General features: G+C 37.6%; 3 protein-coding genes across 7 annotated transcripts; all 3 read left to right on the forward strand.

The window, feature by feature from the left end:
- The first annotated feature begins 4,502 nt into the window (after positions 1 to 4,502).
- On the forward strand, positions 4,503 to 11,113 carry LOC111444081 (subtilisin-like protease SBT2.5). Of its 2 annotated transcripts, none has more exons than XM_023082025.1 (11): positions 4,503 to 4,827; positions 5,275 to 5,474; positions 6,327 to 6,471; positions 6,912 to 7,306; positions 7,649 to 7,744; positions 8,101 to 8,173; positions 8,273 to 8,558; positions 8,682 to 9,007; positions 9,251 to 9,518; positions 10,134 to 10,415; positions 10,493 to 11,113. In XM_023082025.1, exons 2-11 carry the CDS (start codon positions 5,302 to 5,304, stop codon positions 10,897 to 10,899), a joined length of 2,451 nt encoding a protein of 816 aa, XP_022937793.1. In that variant the 5' UTR covers positions 4,503 to 4,827; positions 5,275 to 5,301; the 3' UTR covers positions 10,900 to 11,113. The 2 variants fall into 2 exon arrangements, with proteins under 2 accessions (XP_022937793.1, XP_022937794.1); XM_023082026.1 differs by lacking the exon at positions 4,503 to 4,827 and adding an exon at positions 5,061 to 5,170.
- A 1,009-nt stretch (positions 11,114 to 12,122) lies between these two features.
- LOC111444078 (pentatricopeptide repeat-containing protein At5g57250, mitochondrial) lies at positions 12,123 to 17,750 on the forward strand. 2 transcript variants are annotated; one of them, XM_023082019.1, is made up of 3 exons: positions 12,123 to 15,649; positions 17,095 to 17,201; positions 17,314 to 17,750. In XM_023082019.1, exon 1 carries the CDS (start codon positions 12,224 to 12,226, stop codon positions 15,440 to 15,442), a length of 3,219 nt encoding a protein of 1,072 aa, XP_022937787.1. In that variant the 5' UTR covers positions 12,123 to 12,223; the 3' UTR covers positions 15,443 to 15,649; positions 17,095 to 17,201; positions 17,314 to 17,750. The 2 variants fall into 2 exon arrangements, with proteins under 2 accessions (XP_022937787.1, XP_022937786.1); XM_023082018.1 differs by having other exon boundaries at positions 17,095 to 17,199; positions 17,289 to 17,750.
- A 1,549-nt stretch (positions 17,751 to 19,299) lies between these two features.
- On the forward strand, positions 19,300 to 23,098 carry LOC111444268 (60S ribosomal export protein NMD3-like). 3 transcript variants are annotated; one of them, XR_002710670.1, is made up of 3 exons: positions 19,300 to 19,485; positions 19,911 to 21,570; positions 23,002 to 23,098. XR_002710670.1 is itself a non-coding variant. In XM_023082302.1 (2 exons), exon 2 carries the CDS (start codon positions 19,922 to 19,924, stop codon positions 21,443 to 21,445), a length of 1,524 nt encoding a protein of 507 aa, XP_022938070.1. In that variant the 5' UTR covers positions 19,300 to 19,485; positions 19,911 to 19,921; the 3' UTR covers positions 21,446 to 21,747. The 3 variants fall into 3 exon arrangements, 1 of the variants encoding a protein (XP_022938070.1); XR_002710671.1 differs by lacking the exon at positions 23,002 to 23,098 and adding an exon at positions 22,203 to 22,343; XM_023082302.1 differs by lacking the exon at positions 23,002 to 23,098 and having other exon boundaries at positions 19,911 to 21,747.
- Positions 23,099 to 25,066: the final 1,968 nt, after the last annotated feature.

Genomic DNA, 25,066 nt, shown 5'->3' on the forward strand with positions numbered 1-25,066 from the left:
AAAGAAATAATATAAATTTGTAAATCAAAATAGGATTTGAAAGTAATAATTCCCTTTAGTTTTGATAGAAACATGAAAGGGATTGGGTGATGTGACATCTATGCTCATGTGATCACATGAAGCTTCTTCAATACTTCAACTTCACGATAAAAACAAAATCTATCTTTGTTTTATTAACCCTCCTTTTGGATTAAAAAAAAAAAACATTTTTAAAAATCAATTTCCCGATAACATGTGGTTCGAGGACGAACCATAACGAAAATTGGTAGACACGTGATACTCGAGTAAAATAGAGTATATGAATGAACCGAGATTACATCTGAATGGGAACAATCACAACAGGCTCGTGTTGATATGTGTCGAAATCAAACAATTTGTTTTAATTTAGATGCTAAAAAGTAATTGGTTCGAGAGTTCGGTAATTATAAAATTTTCATCAAAATTATCGTAAATAATGTTTTAATAAATAATATATTAATTTAATTATATTAAGGATGGTGACATATTCTATAAATATGGGGTTGGAAAAAGGAAAAAATAAATTTTGGACCTACGAGCATGTGCGCCCAATTCATATGGGACAAATTGGATAATTCACATTACAAATAATGTTTTTTTTTTTAAATTATTTTTATTATTGTTATTATTTTTGGAGGAATTCGGTAGAATTTTGATTCTTTTTCACCCGTGACTTGTTTTGTTAAGAGTGTTCGTCCCGTAGATTAAATCAGGTTAAGACATTTTCTTAGATTAAATCAAATAGTTCGGGTCGATAAGCCTTTTGTTTCTTTTTTTAGACCACGTGGTTGAAACCCTAGTCAGGAAGGCACAAATTTTTAGATTCCGTTCTCATAGTCGCCGTTGTGTGTAGGGATCTCACCATCACGACCCACGAGAGGAAGCACTTGGGAAGAAGCCGTGAAAAACTACCGTTGGAGAGGAACCAGAGAGCGAACGGCGGTGGAAATAAATAAATAAAAATGGAGAGAGAGGAAAAAAATATAGAAAATCGGGCAAAGAAGAAAACACCTATAGGTCAATATTGGAGTCGGGTCAGATCCGAACCTAGGTTAGAACCAACAGTCCATGGCCCAACGTTAGAGCTCGCGACCTAGCCCATCAGCATACTCTGAGGAACAGATTTGTTAATATATTTTAATTTGATGTCATGGGTTCATATCGGTTGAATTGAAGTCAGCTCTAAATGGCTTTAGTTCGGGTTGAGTAGGATGAATTGTTTGAAGTATGAACGACATGTGTTACATACCTAACCTAATTTTAGGGAACTACTGAACGATTGATTGAAACAGTCACTAGCAACTTCAATGTCCAGCAAATGTTTTCTCCCATCAGTTTCATTGCATGTTCTCCAACGACAGTTACACGACTTACCAGCTTCTCCTCTCTTAGTTGAAGTAGAACAATCGTAGAATACTTACAACGACGAGAAGTTACATTCATGAACCCTGTAATCGAACTCACACAACCAAATGCTATCAAAGGAAAAACAAGCCTACCGCTAGTTGGGTTTTGGTGCTAGAGCTAAGGCAGAGCATGACGGTCGAATAACGATGATCATAAGTGTAGAACGTGTAGATGAAAATCAAAGAATTTATTTTTATAAATGGAATAAAAACATATTTTTCAATTTTGGGTATTTAAATTTCTGAAATTAAAAATAAAATAGGGCAATTTATTTTTTAATAAAATTAATTAATGAAATGGGAAGGTATTGATAAAGTCACAGGACCGTGATCCCGTGATTGGCGAAGGAACGTACGGACAACAACCCATTATTTGTTCATATTCTAATAATTGCATCAATTTCAACTGTTCACAGATCACAAATAATTTCACACATTTCTATTTTTTTTTTCTATTTTCAGATATTTTAAAATTATTTTAATATTATATTTATTTCCCGTTCAGACTCGAACCAACCTAAGATCCTAATCACCCAACGACCCACGCGTTGACCTGATGACTCGCGCCTTGACCCAATGACCCGCGATTCAACCCGATGACCTAGAAGCCGATCCAATATGAATTTGTCCACGTGTGGTGTGTGTGCTAGCCGATCTGTAGTTGTGGCTCGTCTTCAGCTTGCCTCTAACGCATGACTTTAGCTCGTTCCTCTAGTTTGGTCCCTTTTCCTACCAATTTTATCCTTTCAAATTCATTTTTGACATTTGAGATGACTACCACCCGTCTTTGCCCAATTTAAAGTACCTAAGCTAAAATTAGGGGTTTAATTGTGAGCGTTAGGTAGGTTAAGTCACTCAATGTGTTCTAACTCAGTGTCGTGGACTCACATAGGTTGACTTAGATTTCATGGACAAGTTCGGTCTAGGTTGAAGGATAAGTTAATGACGGTTTTACAATTGGCTTAGTTCAATGAATTGAATAAAGTAAAAAAGGGCACGTGCTCTATGACCCTTCATACGTCGTATTTTATAAGTGATCGACTTGAGATTATGGTATTTTATGACTTATGTTGTGCTATGAGATATTTATTTTAATGTTTAAGAATGTTATGATTTATTTAAAATTAAATAATATTAATAATAATATTTGAGGGTCCCAAATCACTGTGATAAGACAACCATAATCCTCGACCTAACCATGCAAGCATTTGTTGAAGTAAGATCCCGGAACCAAAATTTAGAAATCTTGTTCTAAATTGAGTCACTCCACCATCGAACTTGATCAAGGCTTGATTGAATGACTCGAAAATTGTTTGAAATTTAGAAATGACAAAATTGATGCTCGGATTTATTTCGTACCTTTCGCTCAATGAAAAAATGGGCCAGATTCTACCGGATCAAACCTATGGGACTTAAGGAATGATCGAAGGGAATAAGAAAATAAAAAAAAAAAAAAAAAGAGGGAAAAATAAATAAATAAAAATGACGTAGAAGAGCCCATATTCCAAATGAATGAAAACGTGACTGAATTGGTCCCGGTCACTCTTTGGGACGAAATGGAAGAGGGGAGGAGATTCTCGAATGAGGAAAAGGATCCAATGAGTTCGAAAGAATTGAACGAGAAGCCGTATGAGGTGAAAATCTCATGTACGGTTTTGTCGATTGGTAGTAAGGGTGACTTATCCACGAATCTGATTTTTACCTAAGGTATTTATAGTCTCACATATGTTTGTGGTCGGGATTTATTCTCGATCCCCTCTAATATCCACAAAAGACCATTTGACCCTTCCATAATTTATGAAATTAAAAATAATACATTCCAACAAATGTTGATGTGCTGACTGGCTAAGGGGACAGACTTGAAATATTTGAAAATTTCGAAAGAATAGAAACGATATTGGTGTCGGAGATGAGAACGAAGAATACTTCTCCGCTGCGTGAACATCTCTAGCACGAGAAGTATCTCATTAAAAAAAAATATATATATTTATCAAAAATAAAAAATTTGATACCTCAACCATATCATAAAATACCTTATTTTATTATATCATGTGAGTAAACCATGTGTATTATTATTTTAAAGAATCGTCCTTGAAATTTAAATAAAAGTGCAAATAAAAAATTATTAACATTATTTGACTTTTTTTAGTACCATAAATAAAAAAATAATAATTTAAACTTTTAAAATGTTACGAAAAATAATTAAATATATTGGCCATTAATTTAAAATTATGTAATTCAATATTTTTAAAAAAATAATTTAAAATCAAACCTAAGTTATATAAACTCAAACAAATTATTGATATGAATTTTAATTATATTAATCAAAACTTAAAAAAAAAAAATCTTATTTATTAGAATATTGATTTTTTTTTTTCAAATTTATTTTTTTTTATAAATGACTATTTTGTCCTTACACTTAAAAAATTAAAAAATATCTCGAAAGAGAGTGGAAAATATTTTTTCACCCTTAGATAAATGGGGCCAGAGACAAGATTACATTCTCCATCCTCGTCCCCCCTCAATCCTCCGCCTCCCCTCGTCCCCGCCCATTTAATATAAATATATTTTCTATATATATATATATATAAAATTTTACAAATTTTTAATAAAAATTATATTGAAAAATTATAATATCTCTATTTTTTAAAGAATAATAAACGGAAAAAAAATTACTGAAATCCAATCCTACAAATTACCGATAGGAAACTCCTGTTTCCATCCCTACAAAAGTAAATGAAAAATGTAGCGGAGATAAAGAATGAAATAGGTGGCGAGATAGTGACGAGAAATTCTCCCCATTCCCCGCCCCGTGTACATCTCTAACACGAAAGAAAATAAGAAAATAAAGCAAAATTATAAGAAAAAAAATATATATATATTTACCTTTGTCACAAGTAGGACATAGGCACATGCCTTGAAATGAAAAGCAAAATCGAAAAGTCAGAAATACCCTTGAACTCCAACCAATCATATCCCAAACCCTACATTTCTCAAGGGTAAATGCGTAATTTCACTAAACTATCCGACATTTTTCGCGCCAATCTCTCACTACGCATTACCTTTTCTTTTTCCCCCCTATTTCTCTCTCCAATTCCTCTGAAAATCTTCACAGTTTCAAACCCAAAATTAACCAAAAAAAAAAAAAAAAAAAAATCAATGGAGCAAAAAAAATTGAAGCATTAATTGAGCAATTGGATTTCTGAATCTGTGACTCACTTCATGATCCTCATCTCTGTTAGCTACCTGCTTCACTCTTCTTCTTCTTCTTCCTTCACTCACCAAACCCTACCTCCTTTCTCCATCTCTGAATCAACCCTCCATTGTTGATCCGATCCCAAATTTGTTCTATATGTAAATCTTCCTCGCCGTCTCCGATTCGTTTTCTCGATCGCATTTCACTGTATGTTTCAAACCTTTTTAATCTCTCTACGTATGTTTGCCTTTTTGTTGTGTAATGAGCTTTCGGCGATTTGTTTATACTTTGCTTGCATTGCTTGTAAAAGTGCTTGGTGGGTTGGATTCTTTTTGTTTATTTATTGCTGCGTTTCCTTTTTTAGGTATATTTGTTTTTGTAAGTATGTTTGATTTGGTAAAATGGTGATTATCATTGGGGTTGTTTTCGAATCTGCTTTTACTGACTGAGCTAGTGTTCATATATTGCTATTTCTTACTTTACTCTGTTTCTTATTGGTTGCTATTGATGTTGGAAGTCTTGCTACTACCTCTGTTTCTGGTCTTTCAAGGTTGGGTTCTTCTTGTGTTGTTCTAATAGGATTATGATTCTTTGTTCATATTGGGTTTGAGATTTTCTTCGTTGTGAAGTTATTGATTTTGGCTGATTGTTCAGATCTTGTAAATTTCTGAAGTGGGAACTATGGTGGGGAATTTCCAGCCCACGGTTCTTGTGTTTTTGGCGATTCTTGTTGTTGGGAAGGCGGAAATTTACATTGTCACCATTGATGGAGAACCTATTGTGAGTTATAAAGGTGATCTTGATGGATTTGAGGCCACTGCAGTGGAATCTGATGAAAAGATCGACTCTACCAGGTTTCAACTATTCAGTTCTGTATTTGTTAGTGGTTGATTAGTTCATAATCATGGTTGAAAATTATCTTCTAATGCTTTCCAGCCATTGCAATGGTCCAAGCTCACCGTTAGCAGATATTGTCTTCTTTAGGCTTTTCCATTCGGGCTTCCCCTCAAGGTTTTTAAAATGCGTTTGCTAGGGAGAAGTTTCCACACTCTTATAAAGAGTGTTTTATTTCCCTCTCCCACCAACGTGGGATCTCACAATCCACCCACTTTAGGGCCCAGTGTCTTCCCTGGCACACTGCCTGGTGTCCATCCCCTTCGGGGTTCAGCCTCTTCTAGCAAATCGCGCGGGGTCGGGCTCTGATACCCTTTGTAACGGCCCAAGCCAACCAATGTGAGATCCCACATCAGTTGGAGAGGAGAACAAAACATTCTTTATAAGAGTGTGGAAACCTCTCCCCACCAGACGGGTTTTAAAAACGTTGAGGGGAAGTCAGAAAGGGAAAGCCCAAGAGGACATTATCTACCCGCGATGGACTTGGACCCTTACGTGTACAATCATTGAGCTAATTTTTTTAGCTTTTTTCTGTCGTTATTGTGGCTTTTGCATGTGGGTTTTTGTATTGACATGTCATTTTCAAACAGGGATTTTGGTTTATTATTTTGGGAGCTGACAAGCTAACCCCTTTGTTTTGATTTGTCTGGTCTTCGTGATCCGATTAGTAAGCTATTAGAACACGTAATTGTTTATAAAATTAGGATATTTGGTTTAGCTAGAATTTACCAGCTTTATGTTACTGAATATTATGCATCTCATACATGGAAGTTTTTTTTTTTTTTTTTTTTTTTTTTTTTTTTTTTTCCCAGTGAAATTGTGACATCCTATGCTCGTCACCTTGAAAATAAACATGACATGCTTCTTGGGATGTTGTTTGAGAGAGGATCCTTCAAGAAGCTCTATAGTTATAAGCATCTCATCAATGGATTTGCAGTTGACATCTCGCACGATCAGGTTAGACTTAAGAAATCCTCGTGTTCTCATACAATATTTGTGAGATCTCACATCAGTTAGAGAGGGGAACGAAACATTGGGTGTGGATGTGTTTTAAAATCTTGAGGGGAAGCCCGAAAGGAAAAGCCCAAAGAAGACAATATCGGCTAGCGGTGGACTTGGGTTGTTACAAATAGTATCAGAGTTAGACACCGAGCGGTGTACCAGCGAGGACGCTGGCCCTCAAGGGGGGTGGGTTGTGAGATCCCACATCAGTTGGAGAGGGGAACTAAGCATTCCTTATAAGGGTGTGGAAACCTCTCCCTAGTGGACGCGTTTTAAAACCGTGATGCTGATAGTGATACGTAACAGGCCAAAGCAGATACTATCTACTAGTAGTGGACTTGGACGGTTGCAATATTAGTATATGTCTTGCATTTAATTACCCCTTACATTTGTAGGCAGAGACTCTAAGACACACGCCAATTGTAAAATCTGTGGAGAGGGACTGGAAGGTTAGGAAACTAACAACACACACACCGGAGTTTTTGGGTCTTCCAACAGGCGTATGGCCAACCGGCGGTGGCTTTGACAGGGCTGGAGAAGACATTGTGATTGGATTTGTGGACTCAGGGATATATCCACACCATCCAAGTTTTGCTACCTATAATACCGAACCTTTCGGGCCATGTTCGAAGTATAAAGGGAAATGTGAAGTTGACCCCAACACCAAGAAGAGTTTTTGTAATGGAAAGATTGTTGGAGCTCAACATTTTGCAGAAGCTGCTAAAGCAGCTGGGGCATTTAATCCTTCTATTCATTTTGCATCTCCTTTGGATGGTGACGGACATGGAAGGTTTGCCCTTTTTTCTTTTTCGCTCTATCATGATTATATATTAAAGTGTGTTTCATCCTAAGACTTGTTGAGGATTGTTCGTGGGGAGTCTCACGTCAGTTTATAAGTAAGAAACACTATCTCCATTGGTACGAGGCCTTTTGGGAAAACCAAAAGGAAAGCCATGAGAGCTCATGCTCAAAGTGGAGAATATCATACCATTGTGTGGAGAGTCGTGATGCCTAATAAGACCGATATTTTTTTTACTTAATTATCGAAAATACATTGAAGTGAACATGGACCTTGTTTTTACACAAGAAATATATTGCAGTCTTCAGTTTTCTTTATGTTTTACTGTTGCAGCCATACTGCAGCAATTGCAGCTGGAAACAATGGAATCCCTGTGAGACTGCATGGCTATGAATTTGGTAAAGCAAGTGGGATGGCTCCCCGTGCTAGGTGAGGGAGATAGAAATGGCTCAATTTAAAGTAGCTTTCAATTGGTATGCATATTAAAGCTATATTAAAACTATATGGTAAATGTTCATACGGTGGATGGTTATACCCGTTAGACAGAAAAATGTACTTTCTGTATTCTCTACGTTCTTTCTTATATTCTTACGGTACATAATGAAGCCATCGATATAAACCTTTAGTCAATATTTTTTTTGCATTTTCTCTCCCGAAATCATCAATCTAAGCCTTTAGCCAATATTTTTTCTTGTATTTTCTCTCTCATGTTCTTTGTGTTCATATAAATCGAGTGTGTGCATTGTTGTGCGATCCTAACATCATTCTCCTCCTAAACCTTTCAGAATTGCTGTATATAAAGCTCTCTACAGGATTTTTGGAGGATTTGTTGCTGATGTAGTGGCAGCTATTGATCAGGTGTGTACATCCAAATTAAGATACCACACCTTTAATTCCAGCTCTCTTGTGATTTGAGATCATTTTCTCTAATGGAAAGCAATGAACTGATGTGAACAGGCTGTACATGATGGGGTCGATATTCTGAGTCTTTCGGTGGGGCCAAATAGTCCTCCTGCAACTACAAAGATCACATATTTAAACCCTTTTGATGCTACCCTTCTTTCCGCTGTAAAAGCTGGTGTCTTTGTTGCGCAAGCTGCTGGAAATGGAGGTCCATTTCCTAAAACATTGGTGTCCTATAGTCCATGGATAACCACTGTGGCTGCTGCCATTGATGACAGAAGATACAAAAACCATCTCACACTTGGTAATGGAAAAATCTTGGCTGGACTTGGGCTATCACGTAAGTTTCATCATCTGCACCCAAAAAGAAACTCTAATTTGTTAAGATTCAATGAGAGCTGAGATTAATTTGTAGCTTTATTGAAACTAAGATCATTGAGTTTAAATTGGTTGTTTTGTGCAGCTGCTACACATTTAAACCGAACGTACACATTGGTCGCAGCTAACGACGTTCTGTTAGATTCATCAGTAAGGAAGTCCAGCCCCTCTGACTGCCAAAGACCAGAAGTTCTAAACAAACGACTGGTTGAAGGGAAGGTTCTTCTTTGTGGCTATTCATTCAGTTTTGTTGTGGGTACTGCTTCAATCAAGAAGGTCGCTCAAACTGCAAAAGCCCTTGGTGCTGCTGGCTTTGTTCTTGCTGTTGAAAACGTCTCTCCTGGAGCAAAATTTGACCCTGTTCCTGTTGGCATTCCTGGGATTCTTTTAACTGATGTCACCAAGTCAATGGTAGTTTTCTAATCTTATCTCGACCAATACTGTTACATATTTACACATTTCGTGTCATTTTAGTGCATCCCGCTCTTCGAAAATACTTAGATTTCGTCCTGCATATTGGAATATCAATAGTATAGAACACTCGAGCTAGTCTTCGCCAGCTTTTGCCTTTCTTTTCCCTCCTCATATATTCATTATGCTTGTTTGTTCCTGCTTGGCTATTTGGTGATTTTGTACTCTGGAATTTACTTTTAGGATCTTATTGACTACTATAACACCTCTACACCCCGAGACTGGACGGGTCGGGTCAAGAGCTTTGACGCTGTGGGTAGCATTGGGGATGGTTTGATGCCTTTATTGTACAAATCAGCTCCTGAGGTTGCATTGTTTTCTGCTCGTGGACCAAATATTAGAGACTTTAGCTTTCAGGATGCTGACCTTCTCAAACCAGATATTCTAGCTCCTGGTTCTTTGATATGGGCTGCTTGGTCTCCAAATGGTACAGACGAGCCTAACTATGTTGGTGAGCATAATCAAATCCATTTATCTCAGTATCAATGTTCCTTTTTCTAGCAAACCACCACGCTTACATCAAACTTTAATGAAATACTCCATACTAACTGTAACGACCCAGATTCACCGCTAGCAGATATTGTTCTCTTTGGGCTTTCCCTCAAGGCTTTAAAAACACGTCTGCTGGGGGAAGGTTTCCACACCCTTATAAATGGTGGTTTGTTCTCCTCCCCAACCAATGTGGGACATCACAATCCACCGCCATTCGGGGCCCAGTGTCCTCGCTGGCACTCTTTCCTTCCTCCAATCGATGTGAGACCGCCCCCGAATCCACCACCCCCTTTAGGGCCCAGCATCCTTATTGGCACACCGCCTCGTGTCTACCCCTCTTCGGGGAACAGCGAGAAGGCTGGCACATCGTCCGATGTCTGGCTCTGATAGCATTTGTAACGACCCAGATCCACTGCTAGCAGATATTGTCCTCTTTGAGCTTTCCCTTTCAGGCTTCTCCTCAAAGCTTTAAAACGCGTCTGCTAGGGGAAGGTTTCCACACCCTTATAAATGGTGGTTTGTTCTCCTCCACATCCAATGTGGGACATCACACTAACTGTTTTACATCTTCCAGGAGAGGCATTTGCTATGATTTCTGGAACGAGCATGGCAGCACCGCATATAGCCGGTATAGCAGCTCTTGTAAAACAGAAGCATCCTAACTGGAGTCCTGCAGCCATCAAATCGGCCTTGATGACGACATCAACGACAATGGACAGAGCAGGAAGACCTCTTAAAGCACAACAATTTTCCGAAACAGAAGTCATGAAACTAGTATCTGCAACGCCTTTCGATTACGGGAGTGGTCATGTAAACCCAAGAGCAGCACTGGATCCTGGACTCATCTTTGATGCAGGTTCATTATACTTCCCCTATCCCATACATCTGCTGCTAAACTTATCTCAGCTCATGCCGAAACTTGCTAAATCTCAGGTTATGAAGATTACTTGGGATTTCTGTGCACGACAGCGGGTATCAACGTGCACGAGATACACAACTATACTAACTCACCCTGCAACTTCACCATGGGACATCCATGGAATCTAAACAGCCCATCAATTACCATCGCCCATCTTGTGGGAACTAAGACTGTTACTCGCACAGTAACAAATGTTGCTGAGGAAGAAACCTACACAGTTACTGCAAGAATGGACCCTGCTATTGCCATAGAAACAAATCCTCCAGCAATGACTCTACGATCCGGGTCGTCGAGAAAATTTTCAGTAACTCTCACAGCTCGTTCGCAGACAGGAACATATAGTTTTGGCGAGGTTATATTGAAGGGCAGTAGGGGTCACAAGGTTAGAATACCTGTAGTAGCCATGGGATACCAACGATGAGGTAACTCAGAAAGAGATTTTATATGGTTGTAATATTCTTTGTATCTGTTGGAATAAGCTAAATAGGATATCAGATGTAATTTGTCTGAAATATGTATGAGACTGTAAAAAGATGAACTCAGAACAAGGGGGGAGGCTTCCTGGTTTCTTCCACTTAAGTTTTGATTACTAATTTTGTTTTCTAATACTGTTTTCAGTTTCCCGTTTCTGCTGTTAGATGAACACGACTCTCCATGGTATGATATTGTCTACTTTGAACATAAACTTTCGTGGCTTTACTTTGGATTTCCTTACTTATAAACCCTTGATCATTTCCTAAATTAGCCGACGTGGGACTTTTACTTTCCAACACCTCCCCCGAACAAAGTACGCCTCCCCTTAATCGAGGTTTGACTCTTTTTTTTTTTGGAGTCTTAGTCATCTTTTACTATTTCTTAGAGGAGGCTCGACTCCTTTTTTTTTTGGAGTCGTTTGTTTGACATTTGAGAATTTACTAATCTATTGACACGACTAAGTTTAGGGCATGACTCTGATACGATGCTAGATGAACACTAAACTCTGATACCCTACTAGATGAACACGACTCTCCACAATGATATGATATTGTCATAAACTCTCGTGGCTTTGATTTGGATTTTCCCCAGAAGGCCTCGTATCATACCAAATTTTCTAAATTAGCAGATGTGGGACTTCCATCGTCCAATTCCCTCTTTCTCTGTAGGGTTCGTTAGCATTAGGGATGTGAAAATGGATCGTTGAATGCAATCAATGGCGATTTTGATTTGTGCTGATAACTACTATTGAATGAAGAAACATTAACGCGATTCTGAATCCAGTGGTTTTTTAAGGGATTTGAAGCGTTAATGGCTTCCCTCCTCGGGAAACAAGATAATGTGAAGTGAAATTGATATTTAATACTGAATCGAAGAACTTACGTATGAAACAAAACATACTTGGGAAGAAACAGAATTGGCAGGACAGCGGCGGTGGCGTCCGATGGAGAGGGGGAGGAGGACAGAGGCGGCGACGTCGAATGGAAAGAGGAGGCGGCGGCGAGACGGCAGTCGGAGAGGGCAGAACAGGTTGATTCCTGAAATGGCTGAATGTGCGTTGTCATCGCTTGGGGCTTCAAGAAGAAGAAGAGATGAAACTACATCAAAACGACGTCGTTTGTATGGCATAATTGAAAATCCAACAGAATTCATCAAGAAAAGAGTAAATACTGTAATCCATAAGGCATTTGCCGTTCTCCGTGGAGTAGATGATCGCCGCCTGCAAGAGAGCATTCATGGAGGGCGTTTCCAAATTCTAATCCCTTGGAACCATGCTTCTTCTTTCCACCATTTTCAATCCCAAACGAGTTCGTCATTCAACTTTCTATTTAAACGCTTCCTCGAAAATCCAATGTCTTCAAACATTGTTCAAAACCGGCTTCGCTCCTACTCTGAAATCCATCAATCACTTCCTTCGTTTTCTATATCAGAGCCACAGATTCAACTATGTCATCCAGTTCATCTCTCAAATGAACTCGAACCAAATCAAAGGAAACTCCAAAACTCACTCGATTCTCACATGGGCACTCCTCAAATCCCACAAATACGGAGAATTAGAGCAAATCTTGAAGACCCAGATGGCAGCGGCTTCAAATCTTCAACAAAATCGCTTATGGAACTTGCTGATTCGAGGGCTTTGTCTCGACAAACAAGACCCGGAAAAGGCATTATGGGTATTGCGAGATTGCTTGAGGAATCATGGTATTTTGCCTTCTTCTTTCACTTTTTGTGTGTTGATTCATAAATTTAGCTCTCTTGGATTGATGGATGAGACAGTTCAGATTCTAGAGATAATGTCTGATGAAAACGTGAACTACCCATTTGATAATTTTGTCTGTAGTTCTGTAATTTCTGGGTTTTGTAACATTGGGAAACCTGAATTAGCTTTGAAGTTTTATGAAAATGCTAAAGAATTGGGGAACTTGAAACCTAATTTGGTGACTTATACTGCACTGACTAGCGCACTCTCTAAGTTGCATAGAGTTAATGAAGTTAAGGATTTGGTTTGCAAAATGGAGAACGAAAATTTGGCATTTGATGTTGTTTTCTATAGTTGTTGGATTTGTGGGTATGTTGCTGAGGGATTGTTATTAGATGTGTTCAAGAGGAATAGGGAAATGATTCAGAAAGGAATAAGACCTGATATAGTGAGTTTTACAGTTCTGATACACGGTCTTTCGAAGTCGGGAAATGTCGAGAAGGCATTTGGGGTTTTAGAGAGGATGAGGAAATCAGGATTAGAACCAAGTTCGGTTACATATACAGTGATTATGCTCGGTTTTTGCAAGAAAGGGAAACTCGAGGAAGCGTTTTCTCTTTTCGAAATGATTAAAGGTTTGGAGATAGACGTGGATGAGTTTATGTATGCAACTTTGATTGATGGATGTTGCCGAAAAGGAGATTTTAGTCGTGTTTTCGGTCTTCTTGATGAAATGGAAACGAGAGGGATAAAACCGAGTATTGTTACGTATAACACTGTGATTAATGGACTCTGTAAACTGGGGAGAACGTCGGAGGCAGATAGACTTTCGAAGGATTTAGATGGAGATGTTATTACATATAGTACACTTTTACATGGATACGTCCAAGAACGGAACATCGATGGAATTTTCGAAACAAAGACGAGACTTGAAGATGCTGGGATTTCTCTGGACGTTGTCATGTGTAATGTTATGATCAAAGCGCTGTTTATGATTGGCGCATTCGAAGATGCGTATATACTCTACAAGAGAATGCCAGAAATCGGTCTTGTTGCAGATTCAGTTACGTACCATACGATGATTAACGGATATTGTAATATTAGTAGGATTGATGAAGCACTCGAGATATTCGAAGAGTTCAAGTCGGCATCGTGTGATTCAATGGCTGTTTACAATGGTATTATGAAAACGTTATGCAGAGAAGGTCTAGTCGAAAAGGTGTGTGAGGTCTTTATTGAACTGAACCCGAAAGTTTTGAGTTTGGATGTAGGTGTGTATAAGATGCTGATCCGAACCATTTTTGAACAAAAAGGTGCAGCAGGGCTTTGTGAGGTGCTGCACGGGATGGAAAATTTGGAACGAGATGTTTACAATGTTATATGCAACGATGCTATTCGGTTTCTATGCAAGAGAGGCTTCTCGGAGACGGCGATTGAATTGTGTTCAAGAATGAGAAAAACCAGGTCGTTTCTCGAAACAAAAACGTATTATTTACTCATAAAAGCATTGAACAGTGAAGGAAAGACATGGATAAGTCTGCCCATTTTAAGTAACTTTTTGAAAGAATATGGCCTAGCTGAGCGAATTGTTAAGCAAACAATGGCAGATTTTCGAGTTACGAAGCTCAATCTTTCGACTTCGGAGAAAATGGAAGATAAATTTTTAACGTGCATGGTTCCTGATACCGTGTTTAAAGTGCTAGTACGAGAAGGGAGATTTTTCGATGCTTATAATCTTGTGATGAAGAGTGGAAGTAATCTCTTGCCCGGTGACGTATTTGATTATTCGATTCTAATTTGCGGTCTTTGTAAAGGTGGACGAATGATCGAGGCACTGGATATCTGCGTTTACGCTCAAACAAATGGAATAAAGTTGAATATCGTCTCTTACAATATTGTGATAAAGGGACTGTGCCTTCAAAGTTGTCTTATCGAAGCATTTCGGCTCTTCGATTCGCTCGAAAGGATAGGCTTGATACCTACGGTAATCACATATGGGACGCTAATCGACTCTTTATGTCGAGAAGGATATCTGGAAGATGCAAGGCAGTTGTTTGATCAGATGACCTCGAAAGGTCTTAAACCAAATACCCACATTTGCAATTCAATGATTGATGGTTACATTAGGATTGGTCAAATTGAAGAAGCCAATAAGCTTTTACGTGACATGGAGACCGAAGTGTTTAGTCCCGATGAATTCTCGGTGAGCTCGGCAATTAAGGCTTATTGTCGAAACGGTGACATGGAGGGTGCTCTTTCATCCTTTTTCGAGTTCAAGAACAAAAACATTTCACCTGATTTTTTGGGCTTCTTGTATTTGATAAGAGGTCTTTGTGCCAAGGGAAGGATGGAAGAAGCAAGAGATATACTCCTCGAGATGATACAATCCCGAACGGCGATGGAGTTGATTAACAAGGTTGATACCGAGATTGAAACCGAGTCTATAGAAAGCACCCTCACCCTTTTATGTGAGGAAGGACGTGTCTTAGAAGCCTACGCCGTTCTTAATGAAGTTGGCTCCATGTTTTTCTCTGCTCAGAGGCGTTCTATTGATTACAGCCAACCTCATAAACTGCATATAAATGACAAGAAATTTGTCGATGTTGTTCGTTCGGGAACCTTTGATGTTAACACGATTGAAAACATGAAGTACGAGGATCGGGAAAAGAGGCCTCATTTTGAGGACTTCAACTTTTACTATCCTCTACTTTCTTCTCTTTGTTCGGAAGGAAATATACGAGAGGCTACTCAATTAGCGAAAGAGGTAATTTGCAATTTGGATAGAGGCTAATTGTAAAGACGAAAAAAGAAAGAACTCGGCTTATTCCGTGGAGTTTCGTTTCCGTTGGGGAAAGAAAAAGGATTTCTGTTCCTCTTGGGCAAAAGAGGATCTCTCGGACCTGGTCGGAGGCTGATTGCATCATAGAAGCAGTCTCAATTGTTTCGCTTCGAGGAGTTTCCCCTCCGTTATCGTGAAACGAGTAGCGTTTTCGCACAGGTACACATGATTTGTTATTGTGTTATATATGCAAGATGCATTGGCTGCGTTTTTCTGTCATCCTCTCTTATTGTTTAATTGAAATATGAACTGTTAGAGGTATATATATATATATTATACACGTAAATGCAAATCTATATATATTTTTTAACCCCGAAAAATATACTTCGAAGCTTTTCTATATGATCGTGTTAATTTTGCTATAAATGGTTAATCTTCTTTAGAATTATAGAATTCCGTATTGTCTATGTGAGATCCCACATTGGTTGGGGAGGAGAACGAAACACCCTTTATAAGGGTGTGAAAACCTCTCTCTAGCAGATGCGTTTTAAAACCCTTGAGGAGAAGCTTGAAAGGGAAAAGCCAAAAAGGACAATATTTGCTAGCGGTGAGCTTAGGCTGTTATAGATGGTATTAGAGTCAGACATCGGGCGATGTGCCAGCGAGGATGGTGAGGCTCGAAGGGGGGTGGACGCCGAGCGGTGTGCCAGTGAGGACGTTAGGCCTTGTAGGGGGGTAGATCGTGAGATCCCACATCGATTGGAGTGAGAACGAGTGCCAGTGAGGAAGTTGGGCCCTAAAGGGGATGGATTGTGAAATCCTACATCGATTGGGGAGGAGAATAGAACACCGTTTATACGGGTGTGAAAACTTCTTCCTAGCAGACACGTTTTAAAAACCTCGAGGGGAAAGCCCAAGGAGAACAATATCTGCAAGCGGTGGGCTTGAGTTATTACAAGTGGTATCAGAGCCAGACACTGGGCGGTATGACAGCGAGGACGATGAGCCTCAAAGGGGGGTGGATACCGAGCGGTGTGCCAACGAGGACGCTGGGCACCGAAAGGGGGGGGGAGGGGGGAATTGTGAGATCGTACATCAATTGAAGTAAGGAACGAGGGCCAAGGAGAACTGGGCCTTGAAGGGGGGTGGATTGTAAGATCTCACATCAGTTGGGGAGGAGAACGGAACACCCTTTATATAAAGGTGCGGAAACCTCTTCTTAGCAGACGCGTTTTAAAAACCTTGAAAGGAAGCCCAAAATATAAAGCCCTAAGAGGACAATATCTACTAGCGGTGGGCTTAGATTGGATTGTTACAGCCTATTAGTTGAAACACGAGGGTTGATAGGTTTCTTAGTTTTTGCTAAAAACTTACTACACTTGTTGCTTTTGTTCATTTATATCCGAAATGATAAGTAACAAACTAATATACTAACATTAGTTCGTTAATGAAATTCTTGCTAAATCATCCCGAATATTCAAAAGATGATGAAAGGGAGATACTGTTGTTTCGAACGTTGTCTGATTTATAATGCTTATGAGAAACAAAATTTCGGTTCCGAGATTAAAAACGAACTTGTATAGTAAGAGAAAAATTGTTGTAAAAGAACATATAATCAGACAATCTTCTTCTAATCGAAACATTATCTGGTTTATGTTCTCAAGCGACCGATGTTATTCGAAGGAACACATCGGTTTCGTCTCATGAGGCTCCACCGTCCAGTGCGCTCAGAACGTGTTCGATTCGAGTTTAGAATGAAGCAGGAAAAGGTAATTATATGAACGTACCCTTATACTCAAATGTGTGTACTCTATTTGCAGATTCCTTATCATCACTGAATTTGAAAATTTGATTGAAGGTTTTGTGAGCCCAAATCAGCAATAGATAGTATTTGGCCATTGCCTTGTGGTGGACACAATTGACACCATTTCTATGGTGAAGTACTGATGCATTTGATCTAGATGGGTGTCGTCCTCGTCCTCGTCCTCATCCTCGACCTCGTACGACCAAGAGGTCCTTATGGTGGCAAGGTTATAACCGAACCGACTCGCTCCGACTGACAACTGCGGTAATATAGTGATGCCGAGGTGCGATCGAGAAATTTAGAACACACCATTTGTTTCATCAAAAACTACTAAAATTGCATTCTTGTTCTCCCTTGCCTTTTGAGAAGCTATGGGATGAGAGTTTTTTTTTATGGCGAGTATATTTCATCAAGATTTTACTCGTATCTGCGTTTATCTGTGATGCTGTAGTGTTGATCGAGTGCTGTAACTTGTATTTATGATTCTTTCTTATGATATTCATATTTGATTAACTTTCCATGATAATAAGGCAACTTTAATCTTCAGTCCAACGATCAAGCTTTTGTTGCTTTTGTTGAAGCAAGAACCCTTGAATCGTAATTAATATCTTCTTATACAAAATTCTAATGCTAGAATTAGAATTAGATTACCTCTTACGATCGAAAATCTAGAAGCAATTCGGATCAACTAAGAGATAAGACTAGAATTAGATTATCTATTACGATCAAAACGATCCAAGTTTTTGTTGAAGCGCTTTTGTTGAAGTAAGAACCCTTGAATCAAAGTAATTAATATTGTACAAAATTCGAATGTTAGAATTAGAATTAGAAACCTATTACGATCAAAACGATCCAAGCTTTTGTTGAAGCAAGAACCCTTGATTAAGCAAGATCCCTTGCCTATTACGATCAAAACGATCCAAGCTTTTGTTGAAGCAAGAACCCTTGATTAAGCAAGATCCCTTGAATCAAAGTAATTAATATTGTACAAAATTCGAATGAGCAAGAACCCTTGATTAAGCAAGATCCCTTGAATCAAAGTAATTAATATTGTACAAAATTCGAATGTTAGAATTAGAATTAGAAACCTATTACGATCAAAACGATCCAAGCTTTTGTTGAAGCAAGAACCCTTGATTAAGCAAGATCCCTTGAATCAAAGTAATTAATATTGTACAAAATTCGAATGCTAGAATTAGAGGGTACAAAATTCGAATGCTAGAATTAGAGTTAGAATTAGATTACCTCTCACGATCGAAAATCTAGAAGCAATTCGGATCAACCAAGAGATAAACTAGAATTAGATCAACAAGACTAGAATTAGAATTAGATTACCTATTACTATCGAAAATTTAGAGCCAAATATTGTTCTAAATTGAGTCACTCTACCATCGAACTAGATTACCTATTACTATCGAAAATTTAGAAGCCAAATATTGTTCAAAATTGAGTCACTCTACCATCGAGCTTGATCAAAACTTGATTGATTGACTCAGATGCAATTATTCTAAATTGAGTCACTCTACTATCGAATTTGATCAAAACTTGATTGAATGGCTCGGATACAATTGTTCTCAATTGAGTCACTTTACCATCGAACTTGATCAAAACTTGATTGAATGGCTCGGATGCAATTCTTGTCTAAATCATTCTACCATCGAACTAGATCAAAACTTGATTGAATAGCTCGTATGCAATTCTATCACAAATGGAAAATTCGTTGTAGGTTCGAACCTTGCAATAAGTCTATTTGAAAACACCGTGATTCTTATATCCTATACAAAAAAAAAATATTATGTTTCTATAAACCGCTAGATTTAGATTTAGATTTAGAAAAGTTAGATAGTTATATTAATTTTAAAATTATCTTTCACATAAAACTTTTGAATTTTAAATATTGGATTCATTTTCCAAAATCCAACCAAATGCACTAAAATGATAAAATTAAAATGTTTAGAATATTAGAGGAAAAATTGAAAAATAGTATATATTTCAAGAACTAAACTATATATTTGTATTTTTTTTAAAGCTATTTTATTCATATTATTAGATAAATTGTAAAAAAAAAAAAAAAAAAGTCTGAAAGCCCTGAACTCTCTTTCTGGCCCTTTCGTGAACCTTCAGCCATCAGCCCAATTCCGGCGAGTTTTTAGGTGATAGCAGCTCGTAACTCCGGCAACAGACCCTTGCGCGATCTTTTTCTCCGACGAACAGCGTTTCGTCTTAGTGGCTGTTTCTGATCTCTTCCGAGGTAATTCTGTGATTAATTTGCTACGATTTCTGTTCTTCCGCATTACTTATCTCAGCAAAGGAAAATCCTTAGGTTTTTGTGATCGCAACACGATTTTTTTTTTAAGATACGAACATGATCACGACACAATTGAATAATTTGATGTTGATTTGGTTAATCGGAGGATTTGTTATTGGATTCTCTCAGTTGTTTGTATCAATTTTTTAATATGATTGATCATTTTCTGGGCCTAAATTGTTGTTCGGTTCTTGAGAATAGGTTTATCTGACGCTCTTCTCATGGTGGCCTTGAATCAGAGATTTAGATTTTGGCCTTGATTGAATTGTTTTGTTTTTGTTTTTGTTTTCATCCATTCTCCGAACTTATTTGCTTAAACAAAGGGCTTTAGAATTCAACCCTAGTGTTCGTCGATTCATCTTTTGTAGGAGTATAAACTATGGCTGGAGAAACAGGATTGTTTACAGTTCAACAGACTATTGGCAGTGTTTTATGTTGCAAATGTGGAATTCCCATGGCACCAAATGCTGCCAATATGTGCGTCAAGTGTTTGTGTTCCGAAGTTGACATCACAGAAGGTTTACAGAAGCAATTGACTATTATGCATTGTCCGGATTGCGAAAGTTACTTGCAGCCACCGCGAACTTGGATCAAAGCACAATTAGAATCAAAGAAACTATTGACATTCTGTATCAAAAGGTTAAAAAATCTGAATAAGGTTAAACTGCTACATGCTGAATTTGTTTGGACAGAACCCCATTCCAAGAGGATCAAGGTGAAGTTGAAAGTGCAGAAAGAAGTCCTTCATGGAGCACTTTTAGAACAGTCCTATGTTGTTGAGTATGTTGTACAGGATCACTTGTGCGAGTCTTGCTCAAGGGTCCAGGCCAATCCTGACCAGTGGGTGGCTTCTGTTCAACTCCGGCAGCACGTTCCTCACCGGCGTACCTTTTTCTTCTTGGAGCAACTGATATTAAAGCACAGTGCTGCTGCCAATGCCATAAGGATAAAACAGATGGATCAAGGCATTGACTTTTTCTTTTCTAATAGGAGTCATGGTGTCAAGTTTGTGGAATTTATTGGAAAGGTTGCTCCAATTAGGAGCCGCCAAGATAAACAACTTGTTTCTCATGATTCTAAGAGTAACGTTCACAACTATAAGCACACGTTCTCCGTTGAATTATCTCCAATATGTCGCGAGGATTTGATATGCTTGCCTCCTAAAGTTGCTGTTAGTTTGGGCAATATTGGCCCTCTTGTAATTTGCACTAAAGTTACAAACTCCGTGGCTTTGCTTGATCCATTAACCTTAAGGCACTGCTTCTTGGATGCGGAGCAGTATTGGAGGACATCCTTTAAGCCTCTACTCACTAGCAGGCAGCTTGTCGAATATATCGTTTTAGATATTGAGAATGTGTCTACTGAAGTCAATGTCAGTGGTTCGAAGTATATTTTGGCCGATGCTCAGATAGCTCGTGTATCAGACTTTGGAAGGAATGACACGATATTCAACATAAGAACCCATCTGGGTCATATTCTAAACCCTGGGGATTATGCCCTTGGTTATGATCTCTATAGAGCCAATAGTAATGATATGGAGCTAGAAAAATATAAGGGCCTTCAACTTCCAGAAGCTATTTTAATCAAGAAGAGTTATGAAGAAAAACGCCAGAGAAAGCGTGGGAAGCCTCGATCGTGGAAGCTAAAATCTCTTGAAATGGATGTTGATGATAAAGATCAAGGTAGAGCAGAGCAAGATAAGATGCACTTGGAGTACGAACAGTTTTTGAGAGATTTGGAGGAGAATCCAGATTTGAGGTTCAACATATCGTTGTACCGAAATCGAGAATACCAACCGTCTGAAATGACTGATGGGGAAGATGGACCTTCGGTACCACTTGAAGAGTTGCTTGCTGATCTTGATTTAAGTGAAGGGGATGGGGACAATGGCATGCACGAGTAAGTAGCTCTTGTCTTTCTTGATTATAGATGTCGAGTCGAGCATTTGAATTTCCAACTTCAAGGGAAGGAAGTAGGTGCCTTAGCTGATGAACTCGGCTCATTTCGACCCACAAGCAGTTTATCAAGGTGAGTTATTGCTCGTAATTTCATTTATATAGCATCTGATTTCTTCTGGTTTGCTTACAAGAAGATGTAAATTTATTAATTATCAACATCATCCAAGTCCTGATTGTTATTCCATGTTTCTTCTCCTTTTCTTTAGCCACAACGGGTTGTTTATCCTGGAACCCATTTTTCTCTTTATTCTTTATCGCTTTTAGCTTCACTTGTATACTTGATAAGTGGGTAGCTAGGATCCAAAATTTTACCAATAAAGTTAACTTAACGAATGATTCCAACTAAAGATTTCAACTAAGAGCTGGTTAGAAGGATGAATAATTCTTAGATCGAACTTGGAATCTTTGGTCCTTCGAATACATGTAATGGATTGGTGGGTGGTTGGTTGGTCCTTCGAATACATGTAATGGATCGGTGGGTGGTTGGTTGGTCCTTCGAATACATGCAATGGATGGTTGTTAATAGTTCAATCCAATTACCTAAAATAAGTAAGGCCATAATAGGTCAGTGTAGCCAGTGTAGCCATTGTTTTGTGATAATTAAATATTATTAACACTATTTAGGATTGATTTTAGGATAGTTAATGAGGTTGGCTCCATAGACAGGCTAAGTTCAGTTTTACAAATGGATGAATATTATAGGTGAAATTAGATTAAACGAAGCTAAACGGAAGAATGTTTGGTCAAAACAAGCTTAAGAGCATCAAGTTGAGCATGAACTGTACGTGGACTCACTGTTGGAACGTCTACGAGCCTGTTGGATGAAATTCTTGTGTCGTATATTTAACACATTTTGTGGTGGTTTATTACATGTTATATGGTAATGATATGATTATATATGTGTTTTTATTTGATGCATCGAACTTCCATGCATGTAAATCTTATGACCATGATGATATGACCATATGTATGACTCTTGAGGTATGTGAATTGAAATACGTAATAAAATATGTTAGAAATGCCCTGATTGTGTATGTTAGCCTCATGGAGAACTTATCTCATGATAACATAGAAGTATTGTATGCGTCATATTATGAGTCGCTGGACCTCATGCAGATTGTATATACATTGAACATAGATTACTTCTCCTCACACCTTTATATGGTCACATACCTATAAGAATGATTTTGGGTCCTATTTCTTTTCGTGGTTCGGCTTTGCAAGAGTGCATAAGTGTAAATGCAAGCCTATGTTTATGAAAACAGGGTATTCACCTTGTTGGTCCACATACATATGTGTGGGTCATGTATAGACAATGTATAGACAAATATTATGCATCTAAATCCACGATGAGAATGGAATTTGAACCAAAGGTTATAAACATGATTTTAGGTCTGATAAAGCACGAAACCATAATGAGTGTGTTTGGATTTATTGATCTCAGCATTGGGTCACTTGTGAGTTTTAAATACTAATCATATTATTATTAATCATTTTCCAGGATAAAGGCAATAGGATGATCATGTCTATTGAGAAGATCACGAAATAAAGCCATACACAATCTTTTCTGCCTTTCAATTATATTTTCATTGTTAGGATAACTTAGTAACGTTTTCAATGTTAAATTTCTTTCAGAGGATATTTGATCCTTATTTTGTTACCTATTCAACTTAAATCTTTGAAGTTTTTAAAGATCCAATCTACACACATGTAGTAAGTGTTATATTTTTGAAGACTTTTTTGAAGAGCATAAATTGCTCGAGAACCTAAACCAGAGAATAATGTTTGTATTATAAGAAATGTTTTAGCTTCTCACGCTACAAGATTGACAATTGATGCAACGTCAACAAAAATCTTGCAAAAAAGCATGGTTTAGTATTGAATTTGTGTTTTTTCGATGTTACAAACTTCAATATGTTTGAATTTAAAAGCAACGACAAGTGTATATTTTTTTTTGCTACATAGGATGTATCGATAAATATTACTCTTTTTTTTTTTTAATATTGTTTTAACTAGGTCGACATAAATTTGCATCACTGTAGATTTGGATATCTGAAAGTACAAAAACTAAAATGAAATGCGTTTCAAAGTATAGATACCATAATGATATTTTAACCTAGAAATTAATTATGTATTACAATTAGGAGTATCAGCTACAATCGGTGTATTCTTAGCTTCTAGGTTGACTCTAAGAACTTAGAGTTTTGAAAGATATCTCTAAACCATTTAAGTCTTAGCTTCTAGGTTGACTCTAAGAACTTAGAGTTTTGAAAGATATCTCTAAACCATTTAAGTCCTTACCATTAAAACAAATTTCTAAAATTAGTCGGTGGGTATTCCAAATGAATTATAATCTTGTGTAGGGATCTAAGCATGAAATGAAATAAAAATTAATAAAGAATAAGAATGACCTCGATGCATTGATAAGTATTTCTCAATTATGAAAAGTAGAGGCTACTGTGTGTAGAAACAGGTGAATACTTGTAAACCTGTCTTATGAGGGAACGAGGGACTACATGAGTAGACAACATAAAGAGACACTATGGTGGGTAGGACAAACCCGGCTTGAAAGGGGAAAATGGATTACATAAGTAGTTGACATCAAGAAAGAACTTCTTAGGATTTAAGAGAAACCGATGGTAATTTACTAAGTTAAGGAAGCGATGAGAGTCTACAAGTAGATTGCTTATATATAATTTTTATACCCACCTCTTTTCCTTTTTCTTTTCAAGTACTGGTCAAGGTGGAGAGGTGATCGGGAGATGCGCTATCATAGAGGAGTGTCGACTCGAGGCGTCAATTAGTTTGTATTTTTTGTGGGTCGTCATTTGTATTCACTTTATATTCAGTTCTCGTCCCCTCTTTATAAATAACTAGAGCAACACCTTTTTTTGTATTGTTTTTTTATTTGAATTTTAGTTTTTAACTGTGGTGTTGTATTATTTTTAGTCGGGCCTAATTTTATCGCTTTTTTTTTAATCTGACTTTCACTCAAGAGGATCGGGGTTGATTACGGGCAACGAAAATATTTAGTTGTTTTATTTATTCTATATATATATATATATTTTTTTTTTTTGAAATTTTCAATTATTCTCTCTCCTCACGTTTCTTTTTTTTCACACATAATTCATCGATTGTATTTAGCTGTTACCGTATTTGGTTTTCACCCACTAAAACTTGGGTTCGAGCGACCAAAATATTCACCAATTCTTCCATTTCTGTCCAACAGAAACTCGGGTTTGATTTCCGACAATGGAACTATTTAATTTTATTATCATTTTCTTTTTTGCAATTTTCATTTATTCTCTCTTCTCAAGTTTCTTATTTTTTTCACATATAACAACTTTTTCGTTGTTGTCCCGGTTAGAATATTTGGCTTTTATTGTTGGTGACAACAGAAAATTAAGTGAGATTGAGAGGAGTGATTTGAATGATGGGGAGGGAGGTTGTGAATGTTTGATTAATCCACCACACCTAAATGGTGTGAAAGTTATCTTATTTATAATCAAATAAATTACAAGGATATGAAAATAGTAATAAATGGAAATAACAATAAATGGAAAGAT

This window comes from Cucurbita moschata, unplaced genomic scaffold (genome assembly GCF_002738365.1).
Source record: "Cucurbita moschata cultivar Rifu unplaced genomic scaffold, Cmos_1.0 Cmo_Scf00006, whole genome shotgun sequence".
In the NCBI taxonomy this organism is placed as follows: domain Eukaryota; kingdom Viridiplantae; phylum Streptophyta; class Magnoliopsida; order Cucurbitales; family Cucurbitaceae; genus Cucurbita; species Cucurbita moschata.